Genomic DNA, 10,644 nt, shown 5'->3' with positions numbered 1-10,644 from the left:
TAAGCTCTAGATGAGATGTAGTTGAGATCTAGATGAGATGTAGTTGAGATCTAGTTGAGCTTTAGATGAGATCAAGATGAGCTCTGGATGAGCTCTAGTTGAGATCTAGATGAGATCTAGATGAGATCTGAGAGCCGCAGAGAAACAGCAGAGTGAGGCAAGAGCATCTGACTGGGGGTTCCGCTGTACCATTCCTCCAGCTCCACCTCCTATTGGTCAGTCTGAGAGGAGGACACACGCCTACAAGGCAAGGAGCCAATGAAAGATCTGATACCGTCAGCACTCAGCGCTGATGTTCATCATAAAGATGAACCAATCACAGATCAGTGATCCTGGGCTAGGCACCACTCTCAGCACGTCCAGCTACACACACACACTACACACACTACACCACTCTCACACACACACACTACACACACACACTACACACACAGACTACACACACACACTACACTAGGCACCACTCTCAGCACGTCCAGCTACACACACACACTACACACACTACACCACTCTCACACACACACACTACACACACAAACACACACACACTACACACACATCTCTCTCAATGCACGCATGCACTCACAGAGCCGAGGGTTGCCATGGTGATGGCGCGGCTGTGTCCAGACGCCGTCAGGGTCTCTATGTTTAGACTGTGCATTTTACCTATTTTTATATATTTAATCTGTTTTACTGATGAAACTTTTAGTATGATCACATATGATCACCAAATGCTTTTAGATATTAGGGATCAGTGCGGTATATTTTATGTTAGCAGGTCTTTTGACAGCAAGTCGGCGTTTCCAGCTGAGATTTTCCGACAAACTGACGGTCATAACAGTAATAGCGACAAGCCCAGGAAACGGTCAAAACACTGAGGGAGAAGAGGGGGTATCCGGGACAGACTGAGGAGGAAGGCAAACCATCCACCTTTACCCAGTATTCTGCTAGCAAATGTCCAGTCTCTAGAGAATAAGATGGATGATATTGGAGCAAGGATTGCCTTCCAGCGTGACGTCAGAGATTGTAGCATTTTATGTTTTACCGAATCCTGGCTGTCCCCATCCATCCCGCCGAGCATTTCTCTATCGCTCGCATGGATAGAACGGAAGAGCCCAGAAAGTCCAAGGGTGGAGGAGTTTGTTTCATGACTAACAACAAGTGGCGTGATCCGAGGAACATTACCCAACACAGATACTGCCATATCCGAGCTGCAGGAGGTGATAAACAAACAACAACATCGTCATCCGGCAGCTGCTATCATCGTTCTCGGTGATTTTAACAAAGCCAAACTTTCCCGGGGCCTGCCTGAATTTAAACAGCATATCCACTTCTCGACTCCGTTCAAGGACAGCTACAAGGCTATCCCCCTGCCGGCATTCAGAAAATCCGATCACGTTGCCATTTTCCTACTCCCTAAATACAAGCAAAAGATCCTAAATGAAGCTGTGGTGACTAAAGAGGTAAAACGTTGGACTGACCAATCAGAACGCTTGCTGCAAGACGCGCTTGACAACGCTGACTGGGAAATGTTCCGGGAGTCCTCCGACGACGTCAGTGAGTTTGCGGAAGTGGTCGGGAACTACATCCACCTACTGGTAAATTACATTATACCATCAGTCAAAATAAAAGTTTTCCCAAACCAGAAGCCATGGGTAGATGGAACTGTCAGGGCAGCACTTTCAGCACGTACTGCTGCCTATAATGTTGGGATTTCTACGGGGGACATGTTGGACTACAAAGTGGCTGCTTATGGCCTAAGGAAGGCCGTAAAAGCTGCAAAGTGCCGATACAAGGACAGAGTGGAAGCCGACTTCAACGCAGGTGACCCCGCTAGTGTGTGGAAGGGCCTGCGAATAATGACAGACTTTAAGAACAAGGCCGGCTCGGTGTGTAGCTCTGACCCCTCCCTTGCTGATGAACTCAACACTTTCTTTGCACGGTTTGAGATGGAGAGCGAAGATCATAACTCAATGGCAGTCATGGCCGACATGATTGTCAATAACACCAATCCCTTCTTCATAGTAAGTGAGAGTGATGTGAGGAGGGTGTTCAAAGGGGTAAATGGGAAAAAGGCTGCCGGGCCTGACCAGATCCTGGAAAGGGTCCTTAAATCCTGTGCTGACCAACTAGCTCCAGTGTACACCATGATCTTTAATACATCCCTGGCCCAAGCGGTCTTGGTGAAAAATTACACCTGCACCTCCCTGCCCAACTTGTTCGAACCCCTCCAGTTTGCATACAAAGCAAACAGAAGTAGAGACGATGCCATCTCCAACCTGCTATACACCACTCTTACCCATCTGGATGGTGGGAGGGGGAACTATGTGAGGATGCTGTTCATCGATTACAGTTCAGCTTTCAATACCATAGTCCCCCTCCGCCTGTTCGACAAGATGAGGACGCTGGGGATCAACACCCAAATGTGCAACTGGGTGCTTAGCTTCCTTACTGACCGCCCCCAGGTCGTGAAAGTGGAGGGTGGTGTTACCTCTGGGCCGCTGACCCTCAACATAGGTTCCCCCCAGGGCTGTGTTCTGAGCCCGCTGCTGTACAACATCTACACTTATGACTGCACGGCCTCCGGAAGTTCAACCTCCATCATTAAATTTGCAGACGACACTGTGCTGCTGAGTCTTATCTCTGATAACAACAAGCAGCCCTACCAGAACCAAGTGGCAGACCTGGCACTGTGGTGTCAGTCCAACAATTTGGCCCTAAATATAAAAAAGACAAAGGAAATGGTGGTGGACTTCCGACGGAAGCAGCGGGTTCACCCCCCTCACCATCAACGGAGAGCCTGTGGAGAGGGTTCCTAGTTTTAAGTACCTGGGGGTGCATCTCACTGAAGACCTAACCTGGACCCTCCACACACAACATGTGACAAAGTCATCTAGTTAGCGGCTGTACTTCCTCCGGAGGCTGAGGAAATTCAAAGTCTCCCCTCCCATCCTGAGGACCTTCTACTCCTCACAGGATGCATCTCCGTCTTGTACGGAAGCTGTACCGCTCAAGACCAGGCCAACCTATAGAGGGTGGTGCGCTCAGCTGAGCTGACTATCAGAGCGTCCCTAACCAACGTGAATGAAATCTATCACAAGAGGGTGGAGTCGAGGGCAAATAATATCAGGAGGGATGACACAAACCCCAATGCCAGCCTCTTCACCCTGTTGCCATCGGGTAGACGCTTATGAAGCCTAAACTCAAGGACTGAGAGACATAAGAGAAGTTTTTATCCACAGGCAGTGAGACATTTAAATTCAAATTTTTATTAGAGTTATTTTTAAATTTTATTTTATTTACATTTTTAATTTTATCTTCATAAATTAATTAATTAATTTTATATTTGATTTTTTTTTTTGCACAGTGTGGAGCATATACCCTTTTACATTTCACTTCAATGTATTGTATGTGACAAATAAAAACACTTGAACTTGAACACACACACACCACAAACACACTGCAGATCACAATACAAGCAAACACAAATGAACGGTATCTGTATTACATCACCATCTAATGTTTATCACCTAAAGTTTATACAAATATATATTATTTTATCTTTCCTGTAGCAAAAGCACCAACATTATGCATTAAAAAGTATTTATTTAAGAAAAGAATAGGAAGAAAGATTATAAGGTATATAAACATGACACATAGCATAGGTTGAAGGGCTTCCAATAAACCAATACCAACGGCGATGAGGCCTCCTCATTACACATGTACCACCTGTTCCTCGACTGAAACAACCAAAGACAGGAAGTCATCTTCAGTGAAGTCATCAAAATAGCCATTAGCCCTCAAAGGCCATAGCCAGCAGCACCAACACACAAACACACACACGCACACACACACGCACGCACGCACGCACGCACGCACGCACGCACGCACGCACGCACACACACACACACACACACACACACACACACACACTCACACACACACACACACACATACACACACACACAAACACTCACACACACACAGACACACACACACACACACACACACACACACACACACAGGGCTCAAAGGCCATAGCCAGCAGCACCAGCTTGTTCACACCGTCTGGATTGAGGGATGTCCTGCTGCTTGACTCGACATTTACTGATGGAATCCTTATTACATTATTAACAGAGAGTTGGCTACAGGTGTTTGTTAGGCATTCTGTTCAGCTTTCTAATGTTTACAATGGCAAACTCGGAACAGCGCCAACATATCCACCAATGGCCAGAAATATAGGTAAAATGTCCGGCCTACGGCGTATTTATACTTAATTTAAATAATTGCCACAATCTACAGTTTTCGGATTCATTGCTCTACTTACCATTGTAATAGTAACCTTACGAGATCACTGTATACCCACTAAGCTGTTCTTTAATACACAAATGCTCTCTCCACATTTTTTCCACAATTAAGTATGTTTGTATAAATAGATAGTTAGCATGATAGTTAGTTTGGTCGTTCGGTCTGTGACACAGCCACACAATCACACAGAGCATCCCTCTGATATGTACAGGCACACAGAAACACACACAGGCAGAGGAACCACTTGTGCTAGGTCCAGTAGTCATTTCTCTTCCCTACAAGTGGGTGTGCTCGCACACACACACGCAAACAACATCAAGACTGGGGCACTTGTAATAGGTTGAGTTAAAGGCCAATTTCTCATTTCACTTGCCTACAGGTGTATTCGCTCACAAACACATACACACACACACACACACACTCAAACAAATACACACATAACACAGAGCAGCGATAGTTGCTCTGGTACACAGGTGGGTAATTATATGCATCTCTGATGTCTTGCTGTGAGATTATCTGCAATTCTGAAATTCTTCCACCACCGCAACACAGAGAGAGAGATAGAGGGAGAGAGAGAGAGAGAGAGAGAAAGAGAAAAAGAGAGAAAGAGAGATGGAGGGAGAGAGAGAGAGAGAGAAAGAGAGAGAGAGAAAAAAATGGTGGTGTTTTTTTGCTCTAGGTAATGTCCAGAGTTTAACTCAGGTCGGTAAACGCAGCAGTCTTTAGTCGCCTATTTGCAGTGGTGGACGAAGTAAACCAATTGTGTACTTGAGTAAAAGTACAGTTACATTGCATTGAATATTACTCAAGTAAAAGTAAAAGTATTCACCTCATTTTTTTACTTGAGTAGAAGTACAAAAGTATCTGCCTTCAAAAATACTTAAGTATTAAAAGTAAAAATTATTTTTTTTTTTTTACTGTCACATCAAAACCCCTACTTGAACAGGTGAACAATGCTTTACATTTGCCTAATCAAACCCAAAATAGTCAAAACTATATTATCTTTCAGTAAGACCAAGTGGTTTTGAAGCAACAACACAAAAAGCATTCCTTCAAGTTTCATTATTTTATTTTCCATTAATTTCACTTGTCATAAACAGAGTAGTCAATAGCATTCATTCATGACCTTAAAATCAGAGATTCAAAAGTAAAATGTTTTTTACAAATAACAAATACCAATCACATTCACAACTGTTTAAACTCTAGAGACAAGTTAGCTCGAGAACTCGAGAACTAGCAGCCCAACCAACAAACTGAACTCATAATATTGAACTTTTTTTAAACTAATATTAAACTTGGCCGAATAATGTCGCTACGCTCATATGTGCTTGCCTTCTCCCTCATAGGAATGAATTGCAAAGTTCACTTCGCTTGGCCATGAATTCGACTGTGTCCCCGGCGTTAACGTTTGGTGAGGGAGGCTGTATTAAACTGGCACTTACCATCTCCACAGATAATTTGGGTGCTAGCATATTGCTTTGGATAAAAGCACCTGTTAATGTAATGTATTTCAATGTAATATAATCAACCGGGGCATATTTATAACCACTCTGTTAGTAGTAGTCATGTAATGGCGAATTTACCTCGATGTGCTTTTTTAAATTTGATGGCGAGTTCCAGAATGCCGACAGCGTAGTGTTCTTAATGCAGAGGCGACACTTGAAGTAATAGGACTCTTTTTTCTTTTCGATGAATTCAAACAATTCGGCTAAATAAGGCCAGGGGTGTTGGGCACCAACTTCTGTTTCATCCGATGATGCTGCAGTCAGCTCCTCAGCCATTTACCTGACAAATAATATTAATAATCTCTAGGAGTAAGAACTCTCAATGACCACAAGCACGTACACCACCTTATGCTTCCAGCTCCAGCCTGACAATGCAATTCTTCAATCAGGACGACACCTCTTGTTAACTTCAGCAGATAATCGCGCGCTGGGCGCTGCCACTGATTGGTTATAGTCGCGATACACTTTGACCTTTTGGTATTTTATTAAAAATAAAAAAGGAACGAGTAAGGAACGAGTGTTTCTGTAAATGTAAAGAAGTGAAAAGTAATAATTTGCGCTTTAAATGTAGTGAAGTAAAAGTATAAAGTGTTACCAAATAAATGTACTTGAGTAAAGTACAGCAGATACATGGAAATGTTACTTAAGTACAGTAACGAATTACATGTACTTCGTTACTGTCCACCACTGCCTATTTGGCACAACCTGCGCGAGAGGTCAAGTAGATCTAAAATACCCGGGAAAACCATCTTGAATGTTTTGTCAGGAAACACTTCGGTTTCACACAAAAGATCTCGACTAACAAAAGATTTAGTGGTAATCCGATAGACTCACACACACACACACACACACACACACACACACACACACACACACACACACACACACACTAAAGACCTCAGAATAGGCCGACTTTTGGGGAGGGGTAGCGTGCCAAATTAGCAAATCTCTTTTAAAGGCGATTATCTTCCAATTAAACTAACAGGGGACACGTCCGACAACATTTGAGGAAACAGCGCTGTTGTTCGTGCTTACACAGCTATTTACAACAGTCGTCTGTTTATAGCCACGAATACACGATACAAGTGAGGTTTTTGTTGTCCTTTATTATAATATAGGCTATAACATATTAATAATGTATTATTCCAGTCCGACAACATCTCTATCGTGCAAAACCAGAGTGAGTTCAGTAATGTAATATTCAGCATCTTCTATTTTTGTGGGTGACATTAATAATTTACACGTTCGTCGGGCTGTTTTCTCTCAACAGAATGAGAAATTGTTTAACGAAACTGAATAGCACATGTGATTACCTATAAGTCACTCTTAAATGTTGGAATGAAGTAGGTTAGTAACAACGGTTAGGGTTGTTGTAACTATGCAATGACGCCAAATAGGCTTAGCCTACTTCAAATAAAAAGCCACGTCGCTGGAAACAGCAAAAAAAAAAAACTAACAGTGGAGAATAAAGCTATTAAATCGGTCACCTTAAACGATGACGACGATAACAATACTGTTAATCTACAGCCAATTAAGGGGCTCAAGTTCGGGCTTAATTCCTTTAAAATGCGGTGCTGTTAAATGGTGATATGTCATCATATGGTCTAAGCCCCTAAACAGATGCCACGGCGAACCTGTTGGCAGTCTGCGATGGTCTCAACTTCAACATTAGGCTATACATTTGCCAGCCGGTATGGGCAAGTTACCAGAAGCTTTATAAAAGGGCCAAAACACATCACACAAAGCCAACACGCTGTAGCCTGTCCGTGCTTGAGACGTGTAAGCGTGGACTACACAGGTCGCTGTTAAATCACCGACATCTCCCGCCCTCCTCTCTCTGATTCAAGGATCCAACTTCGATGATCAGACCAAACGCTGCCACCGCAGCGGCAGTGGATTGGCGTGTCCTCTACAATCATGTTTTGCAAATTACGATTTTGCAAAAATAAATGCCCACGGACACACACACACACACACACACACACACACACCACGGACAGCACTAGGTCGCCTATCAAGCGAGGATCACTGCGGTGGGCGACCCTCAGCCTACTTGCTAGAAGCCTTTGTGTAGGTGTGTGTGTAGACGTGTGTGTGTGTGTGTGTGTGTGTGTGTGTGTGTGTGCGTGCGTGCGTGCGTGTGTGTGTGTGTGTGTGTGTGCGCGTATGCGTATGTGTGTGTTCGCGTGCACTTGTGTATGTGTGTTTGTGTGAGAGAGAGAGAGATAGGGAGGGAGAGAGAGCAAAAGCGTCCAAACGTACAAAATGTAACCGAACAAGCCATGTGCCCGTCACTACAACAGCGTTAACATCTCTGCTCCTGTAAAGAAACCTGCTCCCCTGCAACTCTCTCACACAAAGCGCAACACCGTCCACGCTGCCGTTACCATGTTGACTGCCCTACCGTTGCTTTGGGGCTGCATGGATCAATACGCAGACCAAATCTAAAATAAACATTTTACTGTGTTCAAGACCACGACACCGACCACTTTCGGATGGATGTCAAACAATGATTAACCGAAAAACCTACACAAACTTGGACCAAACAGGCTGCCACATCGACATCGACCGATTCACTTTTCCTCTCGTCTTGGATAACCACGCAATACCAAATCTGCGCCAGCTGGCTGCCAAATCTCCCGTCAGGGCCTGAACCAGCGTTTCATTCAAAAACAGTCAGGAGGCTACGGAGCTCACGACCGGGTGCACGGCGATTCTGCGCCCGCCGTTCGAGGCTCAACACAACTACGATGTTGCGTCTAACTTATAACTGCAAAGACAACTGCACGTTAGGTAGATGGATAACGGAAGGACACACGCCGAAATGTAAACATATGCAAGATGGATCGGCAAAGGCTCGACAGGCTATTTGTAACAAGTGGTTGCGCTACAAAAGCCTGCTGCGGTAGCTCGCACTGCATAGACACCACATGGGCTGAGCTCAAAGAGTCCTTGTGTTTCTGAAGCCTACCAACACAACGCCGTCTCTCATCTCTCACATAATCCACTAATCATAAACAACATCTGCTACTAAAAAACTGAACCGTCAATAAAGGCGGACCAATATTTCTTAGTTTCAACTAAATCGTTACCCTCCATTGAAAAGAGGGCTATTGAAACAGCTCAAAGTGGTTTAATAAATCATAACAATTGCTACAATCTAACGATCTCAAAACATAATTGGCTGTCAAGGGAACAGTTCCCTAATGCCAAAAGGTACATCTTCGCCGAAGTGAAGTTGTATCCAATACAAAATAGCTTTGACGGAAAAAGAAAGAAGAACAATATAAACAGTCGCTCGAGGATAATACGATAGAAACCGCTGCATGCCCGCTTACCGGCAATACGTTCACTCCGGCGCCTTTGTTGTAAAGTGCAATACTCTCTTTCTCATTACCTAAAATCCAAACTTTTCATTTAAACTTAGTCCGCAACTTATAGCACGGAACTGTTTAACATTGGGGTTTATCAAATATCTGCTCTGCGAAAATGCGCAGAGACAGTGGCACGAGCTCCTTCATGCATCAACAAAAAAACACAGAAATCCTGACGGTTGTTCTTTCTGATGATGAACCCAAACGGTGAAATCCTACCTTTCAAAAGAACGGCCGAAAAGGTGGTCCACAGAAAGATACTGGAGATAAATCCGTAAGCCATGTTTAGCCTGGGTTTCCAACACCTGCTTCGATGTAGCGACGCTTGTGAGACTTCACCAAAAACAGCGAGGGTCTCCGAGATGAGATGCAACACAGACCAAGGGGATGATATGGCAAGCCGTTTAATATGGCAAGACGGTTGGTTTTTGATTATGGCAAGCCGTCTCGGAATGTAACTATAGTAAGCCAGTTAAACGTTTTCAATTACTTTATTAAAGAGATTGTGCAGTCTTAAATGTGTTTTTTGAGCTGTAAAATAATTAATATGACTGTATTGTGATGGAACACATCGATGCTTGGTGTTGTTTTTAATAAAAGTCAGCATACTTACTGCTAGGGATAGGAATCGAGAACCGGGTCCCAGTGGACCGATTATTTGGAATCGTTAGCCAAAGTTAGACGATAACGCTAATGAATTTCAACCAAGCAACAGAAGTGCGGCTAACGCTTCATCTGTTTGTATCAAAGGTAAACTCTAACAGTCTATTGTGTAAGTGACATTTGTTTCTTTGTGTAAACCGGCTTTCCCTATTTGTTTATTTTAAGTTCAAGGTGAATACACTTTTTCTTTTAAAACATTATTGTAATTGGCGTGTTCAAATATTATTTAGCACAGTGGTTCTCAAACTATTGTATATCAACCTAAACTGCCACAAGTTTATTTTCCAGGCTCTGGAATCTGATGAGATTTTTGAGTTTAGATGTTTTATTACAAAAAATGTTTGAAACCCATTGCCAAATCATTCATACATTCTGTTATTTATGGTTGGAATTAAAGTCAAAACAAATATTTTTTTCTTTGTTGGGACCCCCTGGCACCCCATCAAGGAAAAGGATCCCTTGGCTATGGGTCTCTGGACCCCACTTTGAGAGATTGTTGACCTTTTCTTAGGTTTGTTTTTGGTTATTTAAAACATGTAAATGTATAAATACATACTGTATATGCTGTGCATCATCTTTTAAGAGAATATTTTATAAAAGAAAATGTCTGTAAATAAACCTGTTTGTACTCTTTTTTTAGTTTTTTTTCCTTGCCGAAAAATATTCGATAAGAGAATCTATAAGTAATCCAATCGATAAGCAGGAATCGGTATGGAATCGAAATCGTTAAAATCAATTCAAATTCCTACTTACTCTACTACTGAACATAAGTATCCCCTAATGTTTTAGGTAGG

At 43.0% G+C, this 10,644-nt stretch overlaps 1 protein-coding gene across 1 annotated transcript in view; it reads right to left on the bottom strand.

Moving 5' to 3' along the window:
* The window catches only part of cadm1a (cell adhesion molecule 1a), a gene marked incomplete at its 3' end in the record, with an annotated part of 173,729 nt that extends 164,188 nt beyond the window's left edge, over positions 1–9,541 (bottom strand). Inside the window, exon 1 of the mRNA XM_080836840.1 lies at positions 9,407–9,541. Within this exon, the coding sequence (XP_080692966.1) occupies positions 9,407–9,470 (64 nt within the window). The 5' untranslated portion in view covers positions 9,471–9,541. The remainder of the gene's footprint in view (positions 1–9,406) is intronic.
* Positions 9,542–10,644: the final 1,103 nt, after the last annotated feature.

The sequence above is a fragment of the Sprattus sprattus genome (assembly GCF_963457725.1).
Source record: "Sprattus sprattus genome assembly, chromosome: 1".
Taxonomy (NCBI): domain Eukaryota; kingdom Metazoa; phylum Chordata; class Actinopteri; order Clupeiformes; family Clupeidae; genus Sprattus; species Sprattus sprattus.
This window is presented reverse-complemented; position numbering and strand designations above follow the sequence as displayed.